Source organism: Alosa pseudoharengus, unplaced genomic scaffold (assembly GCF_046254945.1).
Source record: "Alosa pseudoharengus isolate Yale_2024_CS ecotype anadromous, Long Island Sound unplaced genomic scaffold, YU_APseudo_1.1 YU_APseudo_1.1_scf_8, whole genome shotgun sequence".
NCBI classification, from domain to species: domain Eukaryota; kingdom Metazoa; phylum Chordata; class Actinopteri; order Clupeiformes; family Clupeidae; genus Alosa; species Alosa pseudoharengus.
Window position 1 is genome coordinate 37,548,058 of NW_027468870.1, and position 27,500 is coordinate 37,575,557.

General features: G+C 45.3%; 1 protein-coding gene across 3 annotated transcripts in view; it reads right to left on the reverse strand.

Annotated features, from left to right (window-relative positions):
• Positions 1-27,500, reverse strand: part of abr (ABR activator of RhoGEF and GTPase) — a 138,661-nt gene that overhangs the window by 75,764 nt on the left and 35,397 nt on the right. Inside the window, exons 1-4 of one of the 3 annotated variants that reach the window (XM_076274763.1) lie at positions 24,968-25,065; positions 18,733-18,911; positions 6,624-6,722; positions 2,691-2,876 (exon numbers count right to left, since the gene is read on the reverse strand). In XM_076274763.1, the coding sequence (XP_076130878.1) occupies positions 2,691-2,876; positions 6,624-6,722; positions 18,733-18,911; positions 24,968-25,022 (519 nt within the window). In that variant the 5' untranslated portion in view covers positions 25,023-25,065. Of the gene's footprint in view, positions 1-2,690; positions 2,877-6,623; positions 6,723-15,774; positions 16,224-18,732; positions 18,912-24,967; positions 25,066-27,500 lie in introns of those variants that run through there. The other 2 variants (XM_076274762.1, XM_076274764.1) reach the window with 2 other exon arrangements.

Sequence of the window (27,500 nt, forward strand, 5' to 3'; positions counted from 1 at the left end):
TCTCCTCCCCTCTCTCCTCTCCTCTCCTCTCCTCCCCTCTCCTCCGTGTTCTCAGGCCTGTGCATGGCCCCCAGAAGCCTCTGCATACAGAGAGCTCATTACTCCACCATCTGCACAGTGAGGCTCCAGCTCGCAGCTCGGTTGTCGCATGGCTTAGCAATCACACACTTACACACGCGCACACACAGATTCATCCGCTACTCTGAGAGATATTTTTAATTGACTGTGTGAGAGAATGCTAGAGCAAGAGAGAGAGGGAGAGAGAAAGAGAACGAGCGGAAGTGTACGATGAATTATTTTGATTTCTGAGTTGACTGCTGCCTCCTCCAGATGGTGTTTTCAATAAAACAGAAGACTCATTTAGCCTCAATAATCTCCAATCATGTCTGCCAAAGGAAAGCCATTCACATATCAATTGGAAGAAGCCATAACAGGACTTTCAATTATCTGTTTCTATTTGTGGTGTGTACATATGTGGGCCTCCTAAATACAGTATGTGTGCAAAGGCAACTTAGTGCGTGTGTGTGTGCGTGTGCGTGTGTACCCTCAGAGTAATGAGAGAAATGAGGGTGTATGTGCGTGTGTGTGCGTGTGTGTGTGCGTGTGTGTGTTTGTGCATGTTAACAGTTGGTCACTTGTGTCTAAACAATGTTTAATGAGCTGGCCTGTCGTTCACGCACCACTGGTCATGAACGCCACACGTGTGCTGCTCCCAAGCAGAAGGCCAGAGGGGAGGACAGCTGCAAACCTCACACTTATGATGTCATCCAAACACCCCCCCCCCCCCCCGACAGAGGCTTTCCAAATAAGACGTTCACAAATAGCTCCAAACACACACTCACGCATGCTCACTTGCTACACACACTCACGCGTGCTAACTTGCTCCAAACACACACTCACGCGTGCTCACTTGCTCCAAACACACACTCACGCGTGCTCACTTGCTCCAAACACACACTCACGCGTGCTCACTTGCTCACCAGAGAACTGTATGCTCTTTCTTTTCACCAGGTGTCCCCACCTTTGATTGCTAAAAATATGTTCATTTTGACCTTTCTATTCTGAAGCCATTCTTACAGGCCAGTTTATATCACATTAAACCACCTCATAACACCCCATAATGATAGGTACAAAACATTTCAAAGTATCCTAATAAAATCCTCAAACTAAATTAAATATTGTAAATACCCCCTCTGCCCCCAATAAAAGTCTGCAATTTCATGAAGAATTCCTGTATGGAAAAAAAGACTTGCATTGGGGAAATTTTAAAAAACTGTCTAAACTGACGGAATAAGCCATTAACAAATGGCATTTCATGTTAACACAATAGCAGCACACTGGTGGGCAACACACTTGCAACACGCTGCCATGGCACTGATGCAATAAGCTGCCAGTGCAATAACACTGGCTAACCCAATCAGGGACACACCGTGCCACACAGGCCCTGGCTAACTCATCACACTAATCCCATTTAGAAGGCCAACTTGCACTAATTCAATTGGAGGAGGCCAACAGCAGCATTGCAGGCTTCAGAATGGGCCTAGCATGAGTATGAGCAGAGGTACTTAGAACTGGATAAACCCCTCCCTGTGCTCTGCCTGGCTCCACACACACACATTACTGTACACACACACACACACACACACACACTGACACACACACACATACAGTACACACACACAATACACACACCCACACACACCCACACAAACACAGACACACGTGCGTACACACACTACACACACACACACAGTCAGCATGAGGACTACACTGTGAAGACCTCCACAGGCTTGATCAATAAGATACACAGTAATAAACTACTCAGTACAGTTTGCCTGCACTATATGTACTGAGTCTCACCAATGGATGTTTGCATACTAACATGTGTGCGTGTGGTGTGTGTCTGTGTGTACTGTATCTGTGTTTTTTTGTGTGTGTATGTGTGTGTGTGTGTCTGTGTCTGTGTGTGTGTGTGCGTGTACATGTTGAGGGGAGACATAAATTAACACAATTAAGCCATTTTTCAAAAGTTAATATCTGTGGAGACTGAGATTATGAGTGTTATGGGAGAGGCGCTCCAGGTTAGAATGATTGCAGCCCTGGCTTCACGGGAGACCAGATGATTTACCATCTAATTAAGCAACAGTCATCTGTCCCAAAGGACAGCCCTCCACAAAGTCCATGATGGCACGCCATAGCAGAATGTTCCCATAATATACACTAGATGCCTGTGTCCAACTCTATTGATGTTGTTTTGCTCTCCCATGGCACGCTGTCTGATGTATTGATGCAGCAGAGACCGTAAATGTCCGTCCACGCTGGCAACAATAACCATGACCACAACTGTACCTGTAACACTGCAAGTGTCCACTCTGACTGACATAATGTGAAGCCTTTAAAGACTGAATGAATTCTGACTAGCTTTCGGCGTATCTTTCACACAGCTGAACTCTCTGATAGTGATGCCCAGCGATATCATTCCTTGTGTTGTTATCATTGCATTGTGCAGCGTGGGTATTGTTGTAGCTACAACTACGGTTTTTACAACTTTGTTGTAGTTCCCGCTGACAATGTAGACGGGCCGTGAGAGCCCCAAGGGATGAGTTGAGAGGAGGACAGAGCAGGAGGGAGGGCATGAGGGCATGAAGAGGACGGGGCACATGACACAGGGGCATCGCTCGCTCGCTTACCAGCTTCTGGAAAAGGTGTCCCACGGTGACCTTGTCGTCCCACTGCTGGATGTGGGGGAGCAGCGCGTCGTAGAACTCCTTGTGGATCTGGAAGATGTCCTGGATCTTGAAGAAGATGGTCTCGATCTGCTCCATGGAGAGCACCGGCTTGGAGGTGGTGGCAGCCGCCTTCAGGGGTCTCATGGGCTGCAGGTCAGGGGTCAGGGGTCAGAGGCGAAGAGAAGGGGAGAGAGAACAGCAGTCAGTACTGAATCCATATTCATGTGTCATGTGCCATATCACACACATTTTAAAGGCTTTTAGAGGCCATAGTAATGAAGTGAGGTGTCTTGTGTATTGTTAGTGTAAATGGGCCTTTTACAAGGCTGGCAATGATGGACGCCATTTTTTAACTGTACAGTATGTCAGTAAAAACATAAACTAATGCACATATTAAACATCTGATCAAACAGATCAAACACATCAAGTGTTGTAAACATATATTGTATGCATATATGACTCATCTGATCTTTTACACACAAAAAAACATATGGTAGTGCACTGTTATGTACAGTAGGGATCAAATGATCTCCAGCACACCCTGAGTATCCAGCTCACTGCCTCAGTGAAGAGGCCGAGGAGAGGAGAGGAGAGGAGAGGAGAGGAGAGGAGAGGAGAGGAGAGAGGTCAAGAAACAGGAAAGGAGAGGAGAGGAGAGAGGTCAAGGAACAGGAAAGAAGAGGAGAGGAGAGGAGAGGAGAGGAGAGGAGAGAGGTCAAGAAACAGGAAAGGAGAGGAGAGGAAAGGAGAGGAGAGGAGAGGAGTGTACAGGAGAGGGGAGGAAGGGAGGGGAGGAGAGGAGGAGAGGGTACAGGAGAGGGGAGGAGGGGCGGGTACAGGAGAGGAGAGGAGAGGAGAGGAGAGGAGAGGAGGAGGGGCGGGTACAGGAGAGGAGAGGAGGAGGGGAGAGGAGAGGAGAGGAGAGGAGAGGAGAGGAGTGTACAGGAGAGGGGAGGAGGGGAGGGTATGAGAGGAGCTGATGAGCCCAGTGCGGTTTGAGAGCCAACAACAGCAGCAGCCCCACCATCTCTGGCCCAGAGACTTCAGGCTTAATGCTTCAGAGGGCTGGAATAACCTTCACACACTCTGTCTGCACTCTAGCACACTGGCCGGTGTGTGTGCGTGTGTGCGTGTGTATGTGTGTGCGTGTGTACTGTATGTGTGTGCGTGCCTGTGTGTGCGTGGGGGTGTGCACGTGTATGGATTGTGCTGTGTCGGTGTGCATGTGCGCGCATGTGTGGGTGTTTGTGTGTGTGTGCGCGCGCATCTGTGTGTGTGCGTGTGGTCACAAATTGCAGACAATAAGGATGACTCATCCAGTCTAACTACTCTTCCCTTGGTTATAAACCTGAGGAAAGTTAAAAATGAGCCAACAATAAAAAAAATATTTCAGCAAAAGAGGCTGGTAGCTCTTGGTTGTAAAGCGTAGACTTTATCCTTGTATTGGGTGCTCTTGGAAAATGGGAACAGTTCATGAGAAGGAAAGCAAATCCAGGCACTCCAGGAAAGGTGACTGAGGAAGGTATATTTAAAAAGCCTTTATTTGTTACGGGCTAATCCATAGTTTAAAACGCCAACATGTTTCGACCACACTTGGTCTTCTACATGCCCTGATGAAGACCAAGTGTGGTCGAAACATGTTGGCGTTTTAAACTATGGATTAGCCAGTAACAAATAAAGGCTTTTTAAATATACCTTCCTCAGTCACCTTTCCTGGAGTGCCTGGATTTGCTTTCCTTCCCAATAAAAAAAATATATTTCAGAGAAATAACAGGCTTTCCTGTTATGACAAAACTGAAAAGAGAAATTTACTGCATATTAGGGTAAACCCAGAGTCTACTCTAAACATTCGCACAGTTGTTATCCTCCATGATTCATCTATTCTCCAAACTTCCAAACTTTGCTTTGAACTTTTGTTGGAAGTTGTCCACCTGTTCAAACCAATTCTCTGAGTAACCAACTGATTCCATAATGATAAATGGGAAATCAAAAATTGCTGTATTCAGAGTAGTATTCAGATTTCACCTCAGAGAAACCCTTAGCCGCTAGCCGGCGTAGCCGTAAGGCTGGCATGATAGACTGGTGCCAGGCAGTCTCTGCTGGGGGGCGGGCACTGGGTGAGGCCTGGCGCTGCCAAACAGTGCTTCCTGTCCAGACCAAACCTCACCAGTCTGGGCATAAACATGTCTGACGCAGCAGTCGGAGTCTGCTCCGTGGTATGATACTGTACGTGTGCAGAAACTACTTTTAACCCTGTCTGTCATAAAGACTCCATACAAAATTAAAAAGGGATTGTGTACTCACAAACATTCAAAGTCGCTTGGGAAAATAAAATACAAAGTACTGTATAAACGCCTAGCAAACAATCCCCAAACAGACATATTTTCTGGCAGCATAAACAGCGTCTGACAGATGGTGTGTTGTTGTGTCCAGGTTTTGCAGTCGGTTATCAAGAATATGGTCATCACATAGGACAGACCAGGTCACACTAACATACAAACAAACACACAGCATTCAACACGGTGCCACCAGGCCCAGACAAATTCACTCATTTCTAGACAAAAATACAAACAGAGACACAGACACAGACACACACACAGACACACACACAGAGACCGAATGGCTGAGAGGCCTATTGATTGTAGGGGTCCACTGATACACCATACTAACGTTACAGCCACCGTAACAGCAGAAGATGAGCAGCCAACCAATCTTGGATTGACCCCGGGTGTCCATTCAGACCCATTTAAACGAGCCATGCACCCTGACGGTGCTGCCACACTGGGCGCTCAGGGCCAGCCTGGGGCTAGGGTGCCAACAGGGACATCTGCTCCCGGCGTTGCACTGCGGCACGAGGCCTGGAGCTGGAGCGGGGCTTCCCCACGTGTGTGCCGCCTCTGGCTCTCCATCCAGCTCACCGGTCAGCAGCCTCAGTCTGTGAGATCTATCATCGTTACCTGGACAGTGAACACTTAGCTCACTGAGCTAACGTCTGCTGACATGAGCCTGAGGTTTTTTCCATTTTTTAACGTTTTAAAAGAATTTTGAAGGCCTAGTGGTGTTGGTTTTCCAGGTACCAGTGGCCTATTCCAAAAATGGTCTGAAGTTTGACCATCACATTCTCAAGAGCCGGTGCTTTATATGAGAATACCTCTACCTGAGAAAAACGACAAAGTCTAACAATAGTGCAGAAGAGGACTTGTAGGTGGTCATAGTGAGGTGTGAATTAGAACGAGCAGTCAGGAAATTACAAATATATCCTTCAGCTCATCATCGGAGTCTCACTCAGGAAGCGGTGGCTAGCTGCTGAACTGTGCAAAAGGACAACGAGCAGGCCTCTCACACACCCCAATCTCAGAGCACACAACTGATAGAGCTTTGGCCAGGTGCAGCCTGCACTGAGGACTACAGTGCTTGTGCTGCTTTAAAGAGGTTCTGTGTGCACAGAGCTAATGAAAACATGCATGCAAACACACACATACATACATACCCACTCACACACACACACACACACACACACACACTGACCCACTTTATCATGCAGTCACACCACACACCATCACAGGAACCCCCCCGCCCCCCCACACACACACACACACACTGACCGGCTCTCACATGCAGTCACACCACACACCATCACAGACAACCACACACACACACACACACACACACACACACACACACACACACACACACACACACACTCACACACACACACACACACACACACACGCAAACACAAACACAAACACACAGACACACACAAACACAAACACACAGAGACAAACACAGACATAGACACGGCATTATATACACATACTGTACCACATCACTATCTGGCTGTGTGTGTGTACTAGAAGCACTTGTGTAGTGTTTAGAGTAAGTAGACTTTACCAGCAGCAGGGCTTCCAGCTGGTTAATGTAGATCTCCTCGCTGGCTAAGAATCCAGACAGAACCAGCTTCTTCATCTCCAGGCCTTTCTCTATGTCTCCCTGTGTGAAAGAGAGGGGTACATATTAGCAAACACAATTGGATAACTCATACAAAAGTTCTGTATATTCGTAAACATTTAAGTGGAGCCCTGAAAACAACATTGAGGGGGAGAGTGACTGAAGGCTTAGTGTGAATATATGAGAGTTTGGGACACTGTAGCACATTCTCATAGGGGCAACTGACTAAGCTGAGAAGAATGTTGGAAAGAGAGAGAGAGAGAGAGAGAGAGAGAGAGAGAGAGAGAGAGAGAAAGAAAGAGAGTGCTGTGAAATAAAGAGTTGAAGTCAGGACAGAGAGCTGGGGGAGAGGAGAAACCAAAATAGCCAGGAGAAGTTTGATATCTCAAAAGGTGACTGGACGCTCACTAAGGCTTTACAGGGAATCTGATGAAGAAAGTAATAACAGTAATGAATAGCAGAAGTGAGCGTTCCCAATAGAAATGTTTTGTGCATCATATGGCTTGCACATATGAAAGCATGTACATACGTGTATGTTTGTGTGTGAGCCTGTGCCTGTGCTTGTGTGTGTGTGTGTGTGTGTGTGTGTGTGTGTGTGTATGTTTAGAGGTCACAGTCCTCCCAGGCTGTGTTAGCGGAGTGCTGGTCCAGCACTGCTGTGTCCAGCTGCTTCGCGTGGAGGTGTTTGCTTTGGCTCAGATGAGAGCTAAGGTAGAGGCCTGAGACAGGAGGTGTGTGTGTGTGTGTGTGTGTGTGTGTGTGTGTGTGTGTGTGTGTGTGTGTGTGTGTGTGTGTGTGCTTTGTGGAGGTGTTTGCTTTGGCTCGTGCGAGTGCTGAGGTAGAGTGCTGAGGCAGGACCCACCCAACAGTTCAAACAGAAAAGCGCTACAGCACAGCCAGAGGACAACGCTGAGGGCACTCAACAGGTAAAACACTGTACAACGGGTAAAAAACAATTATCCACCAGAGAGAGAGAGAGAGAGAGAGAGAGAGAGAGAGAGTGAGAGAGAAGGAAGAGGAGGTGAAAAGTGAGTGTGCCAGAGAGAAAGTGCCCGTCCCGATACTCTATCATTGATTGTCTAGAACAAACAATTTCATAAATAACTTCTCTAAATATGAATATACTTTCCTTGTATTCCTTTCATCATACACTGTTTATGTTTGTTAAACTAGTGACAGATTTAATAATTTCTCGCTAACCAAATAATACAGATATAAATTTCAAAACAAACCCTCACGTCATACTCTCTTGTAAGGTTACGCGGTTTTAATAAAACATTTACAACATTCAGTGGATGACTCAACCTCATTTATAAGGAAAGAGAAGTGAAGAAACATTCCACCCAAAGTGATTTATAAATCATTCAAGGAGCTGACGTCTAATCGCCTTGTGTTATAAAGCCATGTGCTTTTAAAAATACACTTGTAAGAGGAGCCGCAACGCCTTGTCTGGCCTTTTGAGTGAAGTTAATAGACTGTGGACTCTTAAGAGCAATATGGCCCAAACCACCTCAGTGGACATCCTTTCAAAGGAACTTTGTGCAAGGCACAAATAATACTGTAATATCTCCACACAAAGGAAGTACCACCCAGATGACTAATCTTACAAGCCACTGGACTGCCAGAAATAGGCTCTTACTTCCTCATAATGTATTCACTGTCAACAACAACACGGCTTGAAATCTGGCCTTCGGAAACAACTGACTGTTTCCATATTAGGTCTCGGGAGATCAAATCGGAAGGTGACCTGCTGCCAACGCAGTCGCCTTATTGTCTGCTAAGTTTACCACCAAGCCTGGACACAGAAATAGCCTATGTATGCGCATATACACAAAATCAATCCATCAATGCCATGTCAATCATCTTTGATACTGATAGCATGCAAAATATACTGGACGTACAGGGTGGCCTTGCCACACATTCCTGCCACAGATAGACCATTGTTTTGGCCAGATCCACTGTTTGGATTAACACTGTGCTGCATGTCTACTGGTACAGACTGTCTGTAGGTCTGTGTACAACGTCAGCCATGTCCAAACTCAGCGGGGACTTGTAAAGTCGTGAGGTCATGTGTACGGCACACTTGCACTTAAGCCTCCCTTGCCTCTGACTCAGCAGACTGGTCACAGTGATGATGAACCTCCACAGGCTCTCTCTCTCTCTCTCTCACACACACACACACACACACACACACGCACGCACACACGCACACAGCCCCCCCCCCCCATATCCCTTCAGTTAGAGCAGCAAGCACTTAGTACAGGTGTTAGCTTTATGTACTCCATGTAGTCAGAATGAAGTCAGTGCAACATAGCCTACAATAAGGTGCTTTATCGTGACAATCTGACCCAGTAGAGCAAATGACAGAGGGACCATAAATGAAGTGGTTTGGCCCAGGTGCACATATTACACACACACATACATAATTACTCCCCTACTACACACACACACATAATTACTCCTCTACTACACACACACACATAATTACTCATCTACTACACACACATACATAATTACTCCTCTACTACCTCTTAATACAGTCTTTTGCCACAGAAATAGTCAGGACCAGCCGTGGCCTACTGGTTAGCGCTTCAAACTTGTAACCGGAGGGTTGCCGGTTCGAACCCCGACCTGTAGGCATGGCTGAAGTGTCCTTGAGCAAGGCACCTAACCCCTCACTGCTCCCCGAGCACCGCTGTTGTAGCAGGCAGCTCACTGCGCCGGGATTAGTGTGTGCTTCACCTCACTGTGTGCTGAGTGTGTTTCACTAATTCACAGATTGGGATAAATGCAGAGACCAAATTTCCCTCACGGGATCAAAAGAGTATATATACTTATATACTTATACTTAGGACCTAAATTTGAGAAATAGCCCTGGAAGAAAATTTTGTAGGCATTTTTGAGGAAAAGTACTTCATGCGTTGTTTCTATATGATTTTTAGGTGCTGAATCCATTTCTGCTATAACAAGCAGGGACAGATATCTAAGTCTCATGACCTCACCACAGGTGTGCCTCAGGGATCAGTATTAGGACCCCTGCTTTTCTCTATTTACACCACTTCCTTAGGTGAGGTCACTGTTATGCAGACGACACTCAACTTTACCTGTCTTTCCCACCGGATGACCCTAGCATTTCCCACCGGATTTCTGCATGCCTTAAGGATATTTCCGCCCGGATGAAAGATCAGCACCTTCAGCTTAATCTCTCAAAAACTGAGTTTTTGGTGTTTCCAGCTAAAATAGCTATTCCCAAACAGATTAACATCCAGCTTGACTCAACTTCACTGACCACAACTAGATCGGCACGTAACTTAGGCGTAATAGACCTCTGAAGTTCGCCTACAAAAAAGATCCAAAACGGCCATCTTTGCCCATATAAGGAGTTCCGGTTGTTAATTGAAGCTAACTACCTATGGCAAATTGCATTGCAAGTTAGCTCTGGAGTAGCAAAAATCTATGTAAATCTTTACAAATCTTTACAAAAGATTCACTGAACAAAAATGCTGATGTGGTACATGAAAATGTAGCTAAAAATGTGGAGAATGCAATGCAATCAAGCATTTTGGACGATATATTTTCACAAGCTGGCAGTATAGGCAACAGGCCGATGTGCGTTTTATTTGGAGACTGTTTTGCGAGACAGAGACTGAGTTTGCTGCTGATATTCTGGGGATAGGCTACAACATAGCCAATGTACGACTTTAGCCTTTTAATATATTTGCTGCATTGGATCAGTCTTCCTAGAACAGGCAAGGGCTTTCTAGCCTCACGTCAGCAGCGCTGTATCACCCATATAGCCTATTAAAACAACCAGCGGATGGTCGGCGGGTGCCGTTTCGAAAATTGGTCAAAAAACTTTGGTGTTGATGGATGGCTGATGGATGATAAGTTTTGCTATGCAGTTATGTTTGAAATAATAGCCCATCAGCGCATCTCTAGTGTGTGTGCCTCTCTCTCGCTCAGAGGGGAGGGAGAGGCTGAGGGTCGATCCAGCATGGATTCTAAACTCTGTGGTGGATAGGATCTACAATTAGGTGTTAACAATACTACTACGCTAGGTCGAAGTACTCCCAAGTGCTATTGCGCCACACATTGTAGTTCTCCGGTTTATTCGCTTGGAAAATCGCCACGTTTCACGTTGCGTGGCCGTAGCATTTCTATCAACTACTCGTGCAACTGTATTTAAGTCGGTAAAACGTGGATGTTTTTGATTACTTCTACGCTTAGTTGCCGTCAAAGCCCGCTAGCATAGCAACATGCTAACACAGTCCAGCCGCGCACCAGAGCGTTTGAGTGCACGTACGGACACGGGAGAGGTATGACTCAACTCGTGAAAGTTAAGGTAAGAACATATATTACTACTGACATTGGGTGGCGTGTTCCTTTAAGGTAAACTCTGCTAAGGTCTCATCACAACACAGTACATTGAGGAGACTAATTTAAGTTACAGTATGCAATCAAGCAGTATTTCAAAGCTAACGTTAGAATACTGTTTGGATGTCAAGTTTAGCATGCTTACTTGCAGCTGCTTGTATTCGTTACTCAGGCTCATTTTATTGACTCTGAATGTTTGCAAAATCCCGATGTAAATGGAAAAGTGTTTTCCAAGACTCAAAAGTGCTTGTCCAAAGGAGAAGTACGAACCGTTATTTGAAACTACATTATGAATTGCATCCACACATCAGCAGCCTTTTAACTATGTTAAGGATTCCCACACGAACGTCTTAAAATGACAGGCACTCAATTGGACATACCCTACTGAACTTTATTGAATGCTACCTCTGACTAAGAATGCATTACTTTGCACTTGTATAGTCTTTTATTTTGGAATCTTAAGAGCAAAACATTTATTACAATGTTAAAGAATTTATGTTTTTTCATTCATATATGTAAATAAACATGTATAAGTTGCTATTAGTGAATTAATTGGGAGATAATCGATAATCGAATCGAAATCGAATCGGACTGAAAAAATGAATCGCTAGATTAATCGATGCATCGAAAAAATAATCGCTAGATTAATCGTTTAAAAAATAATCGTTTATCCCAGCCCTAGTTGTAATTAACGACCGACTTAACTTCTCTGAGCATGTAGCTTCTATTGCAAAATCATGTCGGTTTATGTTTTACAACATTAGGAAGATCAGACCTTATCTGACACAAGATTCCACACAACTTCTTGTTCAATCCATGGTCATCTCCAAGCTGGACTATTGTAATTCACTATTAGCTGGCTTACCCACTTGTGTAATAAGAGCATTACAGCTGATTCAGAATGCTGGAGCACGCCTGGTCCTCAATCAGCCAAAAAGGACACATGTAACTCCTCTCCTAGTTACTCTCCATTGGCTCCCTATACTGTAGTAGCCAGAATTAAATTTAAATCTCACTTTGGCCTATAGGACACTGACTGGATCTGTAATCAATAATCAAGGCGTATATCCCCAACCGACCATTGCGGTCTTCTGATGAGCGTCTGTTATGTCGACCAGTCATAAACACTAGGTCTAATTCAAGACTCTTTTCCTCAGTGGTTCCATGTTGGTGGAATGAGTTGCCCAGTGCTCTCCGTTCCTGTGGTAGTTTTGAGTCTTTTAAGAAGGGTCTAAAGACATTCCTGTTTAACATGCACTTAGTTCTTTAAGCGCTTCTTATGCATTATGGTTTGTATAATATTTTTTTATTTCCATTAAGTTGTTGATTAATTTGACATTATTGTTTATTATTGATATTCTCCTTAATATAGTCTTACTATGCCATGTTCCCTGTGAAATTTTAAATATTATGTTGTTTTTGTATTTGTGTGTCGCTTTGGACAAAGGCGTCTACAAAATCCCATAACCATAACCATAACCATAACCATAACAAGCTGTAAAAGTCACTGTTTAGTCATAAATGGCTGCCCAAAACCAAGTCTAAGTCAAGAAAGAAACAAGCAAAAAGTGGGTGGTACAGTTAAAAACTTATTTAAAGTTACATTTAAAGTTATTTATAGTTAAAAGAATATTGTACATGTATAGGTTCTTCAAACATGGAAATGTTGCAAAATATAACAGTTATGAATATATCTTCAGTTCTTTAAAGGAGAACATGAGAACAGATCACGTGATGAACTGAACCAATATATAACAGATAAAGAATGTTATCTTTTAGGTGAGTTCACTCAGTGTTAACCAATGGTAACACAGATAGCCTACTGTGCCTCACTGGCGATAACAGACAACCCTGTCTTCTACTAAACTACCATCAGAGTCCTGAACACAAGCTGAAAACCTTGCAGAACTTAAATACTGACATGTTTCTAGAGTCATGGCCCAGACTAAAAGACATATCATGGTGTTAAGGCAATGGTGCATGAACCCAAACAAACCAGACTTGATGTGACTGACCAGACTTTCAAAGACCCTTAACCAAACTGAGATAATGGTGAAGCGAGTGGGATTCACACAGTTCACACATTCAACAAAGAAACTTGTCAGAAGTCACGTAACAGACACATCAACAGTATGGGTTTACGACGCAGGACTAGGTGTGAACCTGACATCACAGACTGGCTTTACAGACACACAGGCCTGAGCATCTCATCTCTAGCAACCGATTCTTTCAGAGATGTTTCTGCAAGTGCATTCACAGGGGACCTATTTTCTTTTTCCAGGACACAAGCCACCATTCATGTCAGCCCAGCAGCAGCAGCGCATTCAAGCAGTCCGCTCTGACTCAAAAACCCTTGTGATGACGCCAACGACGCCAACCCCACTATTCTTTTTAAAGAGTACGACCACAACATAACTGGCCACAAGTTCCTCTACCTCGTTGACCAAATGCATCGCGGCTTTGGGTTTTCTCACACTGCCTCCGAGCATTTCTCTCTGGTCAGATCCTGGTGAATAGCATTTCATACGACCCTGGTACAGTTTCTATCTGCTGACCAGAGCTGCACAACGTGGACTGGAGAGGGAGGGGAGGGGAGAGAGAGGCCAGCAGTCTGACCAGGAAACAGGGGAGACGGAGGGGAGGCGAGAGCCCTGGTCGGCCTGGGTGTTTTCAGCTGCCAAGTGTGAAGCATCACTGAATGGACAACACTAGCGTAGCGTACATCAGCTGGGATTTGCACTTGGCTCGCGACCAGCACTACACACGGCTGCTGGGCTGTGCTGTGCTGACTGACAGGCACAGACATGCATTAGACAGGCTTGGGTTTAACACGGAGAGCCTGTCTAGTGTACAGTAACTTGGGCAGCAAATGATGAGGCACATGCTTCGAGGGTGGCTAACAGTGCTATTTAGCCAAAGGAGTATTTCATTTATACTCAGCTAGTTACTCAACACTGTAGGCCTACTAGAGCTACTCAAAAGCATAATGTCTTTTAATCATTCAGGAAAGTTAAAAAAACATCCATCACTTGATGTTGCTAGGTAGCCTACTCAACATGTTGTGTACTAGAGCTACTGAAATATATAATGTCTTTTAATCATTCAGGAGAGATGTTGCTAATAACAAACTCCCATGGAAGAGCAGTCTGGGTGAACTCGTGCTGCTCAGCACTGAGAGTTCTGGTCAGAGCGAGAGAAAGGGGACCCACGGCCACCCTCCTAGCCTGCTTCCTCGGCCGGGACTCATGGAACATGACCACAGCTCTGGCACACACAAGCATGCAGTCTGGGCTGACCGAGAGGGGGGAAAAAGAGAGAGAGAGAAAGAGAGAGAGAGAGAGAGAGAGAGAGAGAGAGAGAGAGAGAGGGGGAGAAAACACGTTTTTGAAACCCGTTTTTTTCCATTCCTCTGAAAGAGCTTCTGTGTGCTGCTTCTGCTCTGTATAAGCCCGGGGCCTTTGGCGGACCGACCACCTCTAAGTCGTTTTCCCAGATTTGGCCATCCTGTGGCAGGCGGAGCTCCATGTGCAGGTCTGCCCACTGAGACATGGGGACTGCCTGGTAGCAGACAGGCAGATAGACTAAGACGCTGACTCACTCTCTCTCTCTCTCTCTCTCTCTCTCTCTCTCTCTCTCTCTCAAAGCTTACCAAGCTTTTAAAGTTTCAGCCACTCAGAGACATTGTTGTACAGCTTGGCTACAAATGTAAGTTGTTGGTGTATATATATTTGGGAGCCTAGGTAATGTCCACAGACTAGTCAGGGGATTGCTGGCCTCTCTAAGCCAAGAACAAAGGCTCTAGCAAAATTCTGTTCAATTTCTGTGATAATTGGTAGTCGCCACATATGGAGAATGCGCTGTTTTTTGTACCCATGAACTGAGACCAGAGGCATAGGATACTGGCTTTACAATGCTGGTATCTAAGATTGTTTGTGTTCAATGAAATCTATTGTAAAACGTATACAAATAAAGGCATTAAAATGTGTGTGTGTGTGTCAGCCAGCCTGCGCTCTAACCCACATGCCCGTTAGGAAGCCACAGAGAAGAGACAGGCCCTTTACACTTTTGTGGGCCCTGTGCTAGGCTTATCACACAAACACATGCAGGCATACACACACACACACACACACACACACACACACACACACACACACACGCACACACACATGCACACACATAAACATGTACACGCACACACACACACATAAACACGTACACGCACACGCGCATGCACACAATCTGTTGTCTAGAATGCGGGGACAGGCCATGACAAATTAAATGTGTAGCTACAACATGGAGCAACAGCAAAGAGAAACACACAGACGCACACAGACACACTGTTTCTCCGTCTGTCTGCCTTTCCAACATTATTGCGACATGGTCTGATGGTTCTGAAGTTAAGGGCAAAACACACTTTTGCACCAGCAGTAGAGCCACGTTGTGAAAAGAGCCTCACCAGCTCCTTCCACTTCTCTATTTGTTAGCCACACGCACGTACATATATATATATATATATATATACTGTATATATACACATACACACACGCACACACACGCACGCACGCACAAACACAGACACAAACAAACAAACAAACAAACACACAAACACACACAAACACACAAAAAGCTCTGTGGGTTGCCGCCCTCTACGGGTTCTATTTGAGTAGGCTGAGTTCCCTCTCTCTTTCTCTTTCTTTCTCTCTGCCACTTCCTCTCCTACCTGAAACGGCCGGAGCAGGTGTGGGCCCATCTCTCCCGAGTTGAGCGGGCTGTCCAAGTCCAGCTCGCCGTCCAGCAGCTCGTCATCCTCCTGCTCCAGCACCTTGTCCAACATCCCCAGCACCACCTCCTCCTCCTCCATGATGCTGCGGTACCACAGCTTGCCCTCGGTGGGTGCTCACCCCCCCCCCCTCTCTTCTCTGTCTGTCCCTCTGCTTCACACGGACACACTGGGCCTGCCTGGACACATCGGCGGCGGCAGCGGCGGCGCCTGCACTCTTCTACCAGTCTGCTCCACCGATGGCCGGCCTGGCAATCTCCAAGGTCCTCCCCCGCCACTCAGCAGTGCTGATGTCTCCAGCTTTCGTTCTCTCTCTCTCTCTCTCTCTCTCTCTCTCTTTCTTGCTCTCTCTCTCTCTCTCTCTCTCCCTATATCCCTCCCTCGTTCTCCTGTCCCCCGGTTTTTACTCTCTCTCTTTCTCTCTCTCTCTCTCTCTTTCTCTTCAGCAGCTGTTCTGTTCTTCAGGAAGCAGACTCCTCCCCCGCTCTAAACACTGTGCAGGTCCTGTGCTTCTTCGGGAGCCTCCGGCTGCTTGGAACCGTTATACACAGAAATCCACCTCGACAGGGCTTCCACCGGAGTGCATACATACACACACACACACACACACGGACATGGGAGGAGAGTAGGCTCCGCCTTGCCCTGCCCCCTCCTCTCTCTTCCTGGTGTGTCACAGTTCCGGGTCTGTGTGGGAGGACTCCCTCCGTGCGCGCACACACACACACACACACACACAGCCACACCACTTCCTCAGGGTCTCTCTCTCTCTCTCTCTCTTACTATCCTTCTCTCTTATTCTAAAATGTTTTTATCAGTCCTCTTTCCATCTTCTCTCTCTCTCTTCCTCTTTCTCTTTCTAACACACACACACACGCAGCCACACCACTTCCTCAAGGTCTCTCCCTCTTAATATCCTTCTCTCTTATTCTAAAATGTTTTTATCAGTCCTCTTTCCTTTTCTCTCTCTCTCTCTCTCACACACACACACACACACGGTCTTACTCTCATTTTCACTCGACGGACACTAACTGCAGTTGTCACCAGTTCTAATTAGAGGACAAGGTTCAACTGTTGTCTCTTCATCAATGGAAACTTTCTAGAGAGCCACAATCTGGTCTCAGCCACAAAATCACACACAGCACATGGAATAACTCATGAAAACTCATTGTGACATATCATTTGACACCACTTTTTAGCTCGGGACAATTTTGTTAATCCCATGAACATGATGCAGCTGTAGGCAATTATTCCTCCCACTCCTTCTTTCACTCTCTGGGTTTATAAAAATGTATAAAATGCTGATTCAGTTCATCCAAGGTGAACATTTGTAATCATTTACGTCTCTAGTTGAGTCCAAATGAACTCCACTCCACCTTTAGCGCCATCCTTCCCAACTACACAGTAACAATCTGTAGGCTACAGTATACAATGTGTGCAGTGAATGCAACAGCCGTGTTTTGACCACGCATGACCATGAACACTAAGGCCCACTATCAGAGTAATGGACCAGTGACCATGAATACTAAGGCCCACTACCAGAGTAATGGACCAGTGACCGGACACTGTCTAATAGCCCTGCCCATGTATGTAAAGACGAAAGATATCTCATAATTTTCTGTTTCAGACATAGTTGCATTGCATTGCATATTTCAGCCATGTTCAATGTTTTTGTAAAGCCATACTACTGCCACTAAAGAGATTCGGCACAAGCGACTCCGACTATTCTGGCATAAGAGCAAATATTTCTACAAATGATTAACCCTAGGCCTGAATCTGAATCTATTTCAGAAGATGTAGTTTGAAAGGATTAATTGATAATTATGCACGGTTATGCAAGTTAACATTGAGTGGTCAAGAGCACCTTATGAAAAAGCCCAAAAGTCTAAAAAAAGAATAGGGAAGGAAGTGAATCTTATGATTCATGAGTGTGGTGTCCCCTCTGGGTCACACCTTCCTCTTTCTCCTCTCTGCTGAGGGGCCAGTGCTGTAAAATGCAACATCGGAATGTTGGACGCCCTTCTGGGACAAAATCAATCCCATTGATTTCACTTACCTCAGAGTATAAACAAGCTTGTAATTATATTCTGCGGCATTCTGCAACAGACTGCAAATGCAGGGCAATAAGACCTAAATGTGTACTTTTGTTATTATCACTGCGTAATGACCAGACAAATCCACTCCACTCTGCTAATTCTGAGGCTCCACAACTTGTCACTCTGCCCTTCCTAGACTCTACCACTAGATGGGGGTAGAGCCATATCTCCTACTTCTTTTCTATTATAAAACGGTTCTCACCCAGCACGCATCATTAAAAGAGCTCACACCTCATATAGGCACAATATGGATACTTTTAGAATTGACTTAATTTCAAAATACCTATTCCAAAATTCCACTTTTGGGGAAAAGTGAGTGGTAAGTTCAGTGGGTGCATTTATTCACAGAAGATGTCAATATCAACAAATGATATGAAGTCTACTGCTACAAAGGCAGTACTGTGAACATGACTGTGCATAACGCATCCTATCATACCAAGACATAGGTCAGAAGAGACAAAGAAAGAAAAACAGTGACAATGGTTATGTGGGTATGTGTGAGTGTGTGAGTGTGTGAGTGTGTGTGTGGGGGGGATGTGTGAGTGTTTGTGTTTACAAATGACAGTGAGTGAGTAAGTGTTTGTGTAAGGGAGAGAAAGAGGGACAGAGGGAGAGAAAACAAGAGAGAGGCTCCATGTCACAGGTATTCAGCGTTTTATTAGCAGCAGTAGTTGCTGAAGAAGAGAAGCCAGAGCACATCTGTTGTGTTGTGTTGTGCACATAAACAGCGGGAGGACGCGGAAGAGCCTCTTTTAATGGACCGCTTTTTGAATTGCATGAGAAGCGCCCGCGCTGGCAGCCTTACCCCTGGGAGGAGTCCCTCTGGAGGAGTGGGCGACACGGCCTCGCCATCTGGGCCCCGGGCACACAGCTGGGGCGACATGGTGGGGGACTCGTCGATGAAGGGCATCGTCTCCGAGCCGTCCTGGGACTTCCGATCCTCGGCGCCCTCGCCATCGTAGCCGTCGTTATTGTAGTTGAAGTCTGCAGGGAGAGAGCGAGAACGGGGGGTTAAGATGGTGTCTCTGGTATACGGTTTGCTACAATATTTACACCACCACCAAGACAAATAACACATACAGTGTAATGACAGCCCCTGGACAATACTGGATTTGTGCTAAATCAGGATATGCTGAAAAAAGGGATCTTGTATATAATAAAAGGCTAACAAAGAGCAAGTCATGAATTTTGGTAACAAACATCAGTGCAACAGTACAGTCAATGTTAACGTTCTATATGGTATAGTCACAGTGTGACGTTAATGGAGACCATGGACACAGCACATCACACTGACACACCATTGCACCGCTTGCCCGAAACTACTGGCGTCAGATGAAACGAGGCAAAGGACAAGAGCAGACCACATATAAAACCCGCATCGTCCCCACCCACACAGGAGCAGGTGAGCGCAGCGGCTTCCACTGAGAGGTGTGGGCAGCGTGGCGGGCACTCTAAAGGGCACAGGAGGGGGCCCAGTGGGAAAGCCGTGGGCAGACGACACACAGCGGACTGGGCCAACGGAAGACATGCCGGAGTAGAGCGACGTGTCTGTCTACAGCTGTGACTTAGCCAGTGCTTCACCGTGAAAGCTCTCGACATGGTGTACTGTACCCTGGGCCCTGTTCACACATTACTGACATTTGTGCACATACGAGCTCACATATACATATACACAACACAAGCACAAATATATGGAATGTTTTTTGTGACAAAATTAAATAAATAAATGAAATATGAAATCAATAAATGAAATATGAAATAAATAATTAAAAGTTGAAATAAATAAATAAAAGATTAAATAAATAAATAAAAAGTTAAATAAATAAATAAAAGATGAAATGTAAAAAACATATATACATTGACATTTACATTCCATAAGCACGGTCATGAAATAAATCAATACTTCAGTCACCCATCAAGGCGGGACCTAGCCGCTGATTGGTTGCTGCCTGAAAAAAAAAAATCAAACTTTGTGAGCATGACTGGCTGATCAGAATAAAGTCATTGATAGAAGCTAAAAGCTAGTGCTACTGCTAACAGCCATAACCTAGGCATTTTCATTTAGAAAGATTGTGTGTTCTATGTTGCTAACTCTTGGCTGTGAGTTATCAGGACGTAAAAGCATAGCATCTAGTGCTGTCAAAAATCCTTGTCGGCTGCTGAGTTACAGTATACCCTCATATTGAGAACTAAAGTCTCTGGAAAGTTGTGGACACTGCTTGGGCAATGTAGCAACTGGCACTGACACTCACATAATAAGAGTTCACGGCATGGGCATCTCAAGCTTTATTGTGTATGTATCATATAACAAATGAGGTGAATTCAGCTCAAGTGAAGTTAACTGGGACGTCTGGGCACCCTACTATAAATAGAAGCAATAGCAAAGTCGTTTGCCATAGATAGAAGTTCGCTTTCTGTAGATGTCGATAACTAGCTAACGCTTGTGCTAACTGTTAGCGCTAGCTCTAGATGTGCACATAGCATGTCTATCAACCCTCAGACACAGCAAACAGACCCATCAAATGACAGAACGCTTTCACGCCTGATATCTTCCCAAAAGTATGAAGTTAGAATGAAATCCTTGTTGTTGTATGTTTCGTGAGTTATGATACAAGTCTGAGCTATGTCCTTAGTCCAGTGTGGTTCACAGGTAGCAAGCCAGTACAGTCTGACTCGGAGCTGAATCACTTCGTGTTATTTCAGGCAGCAATCAGTGGTTAGGTCCCGCCTTGATGGGTGACTGACGTATTTATTTATTTCATATGGAATGTAAATTTAAATGTCAATGTATATATGTTTTTTACATTTAATCTTTTATTTATTTATTTATTTATTTCACATTTTATTTATTTATTTAACTTTTTAGTTATTTATTTAATATTTTATTTATTTATTTCAACTTTTAATGATTTCTTTCATATTTCATTTATTGATTTCATATTTCATTTATTTATTTAATTTTGTCACAAAAAACATTCCATACAAATAAACAAATACACATGCTAAATTGCTCAGCTAGTAAGAGTGAGAGAGAGTGAGTGACAGTGCCGGCATGAGAGCAAATCTGTTCATTAATTCTCTCCTCACATTAGGTCCCTCTTGAAAGCGTGGTGTGGAGTTGATTCAGTGGCCACGGGCTTAATTAAAAGGGGCAAATCTGGGACTGTGGCTGTGACTCAGGCTGCACTCCCCCGTGAGCGCCGGCCTGACAAACAACAGGCCCTCGGGGGCGGTGCCACACCGTCTGTTGCCATGGCACCTCCGGGCCCTGTTACCATGACGACCAGCGACAACATGGAAAAAGCGTGTGAACCCCCCCCCACCTGTCAGTCAGCTAGGAGAAACTGGCAATGGCAGACAAGTATGTCCCCAAACACCCCCATACCCCCATACACACACACACACACACACACACACACACACGCCAACACATGACACAGTTAAGTATGGACATCTATCTCCCCATATGACAGAAACCTTGAAGGCAAATGACAGACAGCCAGTGCATGCCATGTGGGCTTGTCGAAACACACACACACACACACACTTCTAGACAAAGACTAGAAGGGAAAAACATGATTTTATATCACACCTTATTGAAACTATAAAGCCTTTATTTATTACCAGTGTTTCATATTGCTGCATAAATCTGTCATTTCTACACTGATTTCATACAAGCTGTAGGCTGCATTTTATTTTGATGTTTTCATTTTGACGGCGGTGGATATTGAAAGCTGTAAAAAACACAGCCGTGTGGTTAGCGTGGCGTCTGGGCGGCAGGAGGTCCTTCAGTGGCATGCAATAATCAACTAATTACTATTATGCACTGGTGTGTCTTTACAGGAGGTAGGCGGGGGTGGGGCAGCAGTAGGCTTGAATGCATAATGTGGAACAATAAAAACCTCTCTCCCGTGTAAACATGCAATACATTTTACAATCATTAACCAACTAAGTGCGGTGACATAACATAACATCTTCTCCACACCCTCAGATTGGACAGCGTTTGACTCCTGGCACCTGGCTGCAAGCGAGCGAGTGGAGTCAGTGTGTGTCTCATGAATAGTGCATGCCAGCGGTGGAGGTGCCCAGGGAGAGGAGCGTGCCCGCGCGGTTGGGCACGGTGGAGGTTGAGATGTAGGCCAGTAGGCTTTCGGGGACACAGAGAAGAGCCTGCAGCGTTCTGTTACACATCAGGGCCTTCAACACACCAACTCTAGCTCACGTGCGCCAGAAAACAACCTCGCTCATCAGTGTTTTGGATGGATGTGTGTGTACATGTACATTTAAGGTTGTTTGCTTGTGTAGTGACTATGTAAGTCCACAAATGTCTTTTTGTGTGTAGATAAGTGTGTATTGTGTGTGTGTGTGTGTGTGTGTGTGTGTGTGTGTGTGTGTGTGTGTGTGTGTGTGTGTGACGGCCGAATACTGTGAGAGCAGATGTCAGGGATGGCAGGAGGACCCAAGCGCAAGACTCGTTGCAGGCAGAATCTTCAGAAAACACACTTTGTCACAAACTACAAAGTACAGACTACAGACTTACAGACATTTTACTTTCAGACAGGGTGAACAGAGAGACGACCCGACAAAGGACAGAGGAACAGGGGGGTAGAAATACACAGACTAATTAACAGAAAGACAGGACTGGACCAGACTAACAAGACAATAACTGGGAACAGGTGGGAGCAGAAAATGGAGGACAAGAAGTACAGACCAAATAAGGGAATGGGTGAAGACGCATGACAGACAGGTAAACACAGAGCACATGGGGAACAGCAAAAGCAAACAAACACAGGACAACACACAAAATGGCCACCAGGGTGGCACAAAGTCTCTTAATCCCTGCAAGATCCTGACAGCAGAGGTGTCTGTGTCAAGAGCACAAAAAATGAATCATGAGCCATTAAGACGTCCATTGGTCACCTGACTGTGACCAATCACTGCGGGACGCTCTGAGGAGCAGCCTGTGTCCTCATTGGCTGGATCAACAGCCGTCTGGTGCGGAGAGGAGACCAGCACGCACCTGCCACAGAGCATCTGATCACACCATCAGCACGAGTGGAGGTGTTATACGCAGCTCTCATAAACAAACACAAAGGGGAAGTAACTAATTGCCAGCATAGATGTTTCCCACATTCACAGTGGCTCAGCCTATTCAGCTGCTCACAATGGAGTACCAGTAATAAACAGAGAGGATTACTGATCGTGGTTATTTGGAACTGAAGTGCAGAGGAAGTATAGCCTGGATGCTAGCCGAACTTACCCCCGCCCACAACATTTGAGGTGGGGAAATTTGGTCTGGACCATAGACTGTAAAAAATAGGTCTGGACTTGTTCCGTTGTGGAGCAACTATGCCAGAACCAGAGCTGTTCAGACCAGAAGAACTCCTGAACGGATTTGTTTAGAGCTGAAAATGCAACTGTGTTTGAGAGAGAACAGATGTAGGTTGCTAGTGACAAAATATTAGCTTTCAGTATGGTACGATGCCTTTGTAAATGACGTTTAATTACAAAGTGTTTCATTCATCCCGGTTCTCCCTAACAAAAACACTGTTGCTATGGTAGACATATAGATTTCGCCACTGCATCTGTTGTAGAAGATATTGATAGTCTAATAACGTTAAAAAAACGACCCCAATGTTAAGGCAATTGTGGAGAAGAAGGATGGTTCAGGTGTTCTCCCTACAGGATTCAGCCCCTGTATCGGTTGGTCTATAATCGCATCCCAATGGAGCAGTATCAGACTCATATTCTGACTAGAACTTGAGTATGACGACGTCAGGCTAGAGAAAGTATCTTGCTAAAAATAAACAGAACTACACCTATAGTACTAGCTTGCCCTGACAAAATGAAACCATAAACCGACAGATTTCAATTGCAACAGGCTACCAACAACGAAATATAATCACATTTGTCTTTAAGAACTTCAACATTAACTGAAGACATTCTATGGCTCTGTTGAGTCAATGAGGTGTTAAATGTCTAATGTACCCAGGCATTGGGCACCGCTGTCTTGACTTGAGCCCCAGCTCTTTTCTGCTGCACGTACTCAGGCATGAGATGCCACTGTGTCAGAGACTTATCTCCTAAATAATGAAAGCATATGACACCATTCCATTCCGATATTCGCATCAGGCACACTTTGAATCCTGACATGCTCCGAGGCTGTCTAACTGGGCTTAAAACTAAATCTTTGACGAAAATCCATTTTTTATCAACTGTGGCAGGAAACTTAACTAAGGGCTCAAGTGAGACGACCGGAGAGAAATATCACTTCCTGTTGTACACATCATAAAATAAACATCAAACTGAGATACAAAGATAAACAGGTAAATCAGGAAGATGAGTACAGTAACTCTGTGTGTGTGTGTGTGTGTGTGTGTGTGTGTGTGTGTGTGTGTGTGTGTGTGTGTGTATGTGTGCGCGCAAGCACATCTGTGTGTCCTTGTTTAGACTAGAGGATCCCAATAAGCAGATCCCAATAAGCAAGCAAACAGAAAAGGAAGTAAAGGACGATGACGACTTGTGTTGACTAACGCGTTTCCAGTAATGCCCCCCCCCCCCCCCAAATTCACACACACACAGACAGACACACACACACACACACACACACACACACACACACACAGAGCCCAATCCTTTTGGTCCTCTCTGCTCCTTCAGCGGACGCCTCAGTGCGCTGCGCTCCATCTCCCACATGCCCGAGCCCCTGGGGCCATCGGCGTGCTCACCCACTCAGCTCAGTGCGCTGACTTTTGTTCAAATGGAAGAGGAAAAGAGGCTCAAAACTCTACAAAAAGCACATATTCATGGCTGAGCTTCTGTGAACAATGGACATGATATGCTCCGGTTTGTCCATGGCAAAATGTCGTTCTAAATAATTTTCCACACAAATAGTAGATAGCAGAGTTGTAAACACAAACTATTTCTGTTGCTAGTGCTTCTTTTTGCTATTCTATTCTTTTTGCTATACAGTACTGTTAGAAATAGACACAGAACACACACACACACAAACACACACACACCCTCTTTGGAGGTCTTACCCTGATGTGACACCAGAGAGCGGAGGACACAAGCGGCCTCGAAAAAGAAAGCCATGCGATGCCCGCGTGAGCTTCACCTTCATGAACAGCACAGTGAAAACAGCACGTCCCGTCTTCAGCATGTCAAAGCAGAAAGGTGAGAGAGCTCACAAAACACACACACACACACTCAGAGGGGAAGTCTGGCGGAACTAACCTATGGTATCTCTTTGTAAAGGTCGCCATTCAAATAAATTCAAATTTGGATTTAAAGCAATGGCGATAAGATGAGCTAGAGCACCGACAGCAACATGGGGTACTCAGCAGGCCTCACAAAGCCTCACAAACAACACCAAATAACAACTTGCCACAGAGACAACACACACACACACACACACACACACACATTCTATTTCCATGGATATCTCATTCAATGATTTTAATAATACTATATACATTGTAATATACACATGTAGTTGGTTTACATTAAATTCCCTGTCAACAGGAAGAGAGAAGTCCTAGTCCAGATATTGCAGTATGCTGCTTGTTTATTTATGCCCCGTCTGCTTTGAATGACCAACAGTACTGCCTTTGTATGTTACCATGGAGATCTAGAAAGTAATTATGGCACGCTTTTAAAAATGAAAGAAATAGGCAAGCCAAGTGAACATGAATACATTCACACAAACATACACCCTGGCCTGCACACAAACAAAAAATACAAATGCGCACACACACACACACACACCTGCATGGTGATATTAGTCATATTGTTGGTATAGTAATTGTGGGAAATTACATGGAGCAGAAAAATGGCTAGGATAGATACCCAATCCAACCCTGTGAAACGTCTTTAGTTTAAATCCATCACCAAGACCCCTGACTCCTTCCTACAGAGGGCCACGTCACCCTGGCCCAATCAAAAGCTTCATCTGTCCTGGGTGCCTTTGGCCTCTGGCGAGCCATGAAGCTTTTAATCGATGCAATTGGCTGATAATCCGGATAATCAGATCACCAGATAATCAGAGACCCCCCCCACCACCCTCCCCACCCCCCAACACCGCCCCAGAGGGCAGACAGAGTGAGTTTCTCCCCACCCCCCAACACCGCCCCAGAGGGCCAACAGAGTGAGTTTCTCCCCACCCCCCAACACCGCCCCAGAGGGCAGACAGAGTGAGTTTCTCTGCCGTTGCGTCACACTCTAGCTGCAGCATCAATCTTGTGCGTGTCCGCCCTGGCCATCTACGTCTCCACATTGCAAAAAAAAAGAAAAGAAAAGGCTCCTGTCAGCTGCCTGTGCCACTCGCTGACGTATCGACAAGCAGGATGCGTAAATCTGCCACTTTGGTGCGATCGAGCAGCCGGCACTTTGAGTACATTTGGTTCCAAACGGGCCTGTGATGCTGCATCTTTCTGCCGCAATAACAAAATGAGGTCAATAACTCATGGCGTGCACGGCAAAGGAGCAAAATAACTGTGCACTAGGACTTTAAAAGCCTGTCTGCTGGTATGAGTCCAGGAGTGAGAGAAAGAGACTTGTTGTGAGAGAAAGTACTTTGAACCTCTGCTGGGAGCATTCGGTTACTGTCAGAGACGCAAGGTCCTTCCTACCCTTCCCTGTCCAAAACAAAACATCATGACTCACTTGATTACATTATGGAGGTAATCAGTATTCCGTTCACTTTTGTTTATGTAGTATCTTTGCCAAATGGCTGTCAAAGAGAATTAACTTTAAAACGTGACCAGGCTGTTTTTGAGTAAAGAGTCCCTTTAGACTCCATGTCTTGTCATGTCAGATTCATTTTCTGGATGTAAACAAGAGTCTACGTGTTTGGCAAGAGCACATCCACCCGCGATTTGCAAACCACAACAGGTTTTCATCGCTTATATAAAAAACGGCTTTTAAATGTCAAGCCTGTGAGGGGATCTTGCCTCGGTCAGCAGCACATGCACACAGGTCAGGACCCCTGGGACTTCACGAGCAATACACGACACAAATGAACCCCCCTGTGTTCTGTGCTTTGAGTGTCACACTAATCTATCAGTGCACATCTTCAGTCCTTAGCGTCATTCATCACAGCTTAAATTCCCTCCCAGTCACTGAAACATCCTGTCCGTTCCGTTTTTGCTCAATCTCCTGATGTTCTGCTCCCCGAGTCAGAACGCTTTGTCAGAAAGTAGGAAATGAACCAGGCGAGGGCAGTCCTGCTCGACGTCGTTGTGTAACCCAGGCCTACGGGGGAACTGTGTGTTGGCCAGTGGTGATGGTGACGTGCAGTGCAGCCTCGCATGCTTAGACTTCAAAAGCCTCCTGCCAGCTTCCATCACGCCACTGATGCCTTTAGCCATGTCAAAGCCAGAGGAGAAACGGTCATGGTAGGGAGCCTGGGCTGCCATGACAACTGGCATTCACTGCAGAATTACTTCTGGAATGTTAGTGACGGCTGTCGTCAATGACTTTGGTTCTATTTGTGGCTAAACGTCGATCGTCTCACAAATGAGTTGGATGTGAGTCACAGGCTTGGTGTGCAGAGCACTTGACTTTCCAAAGAGT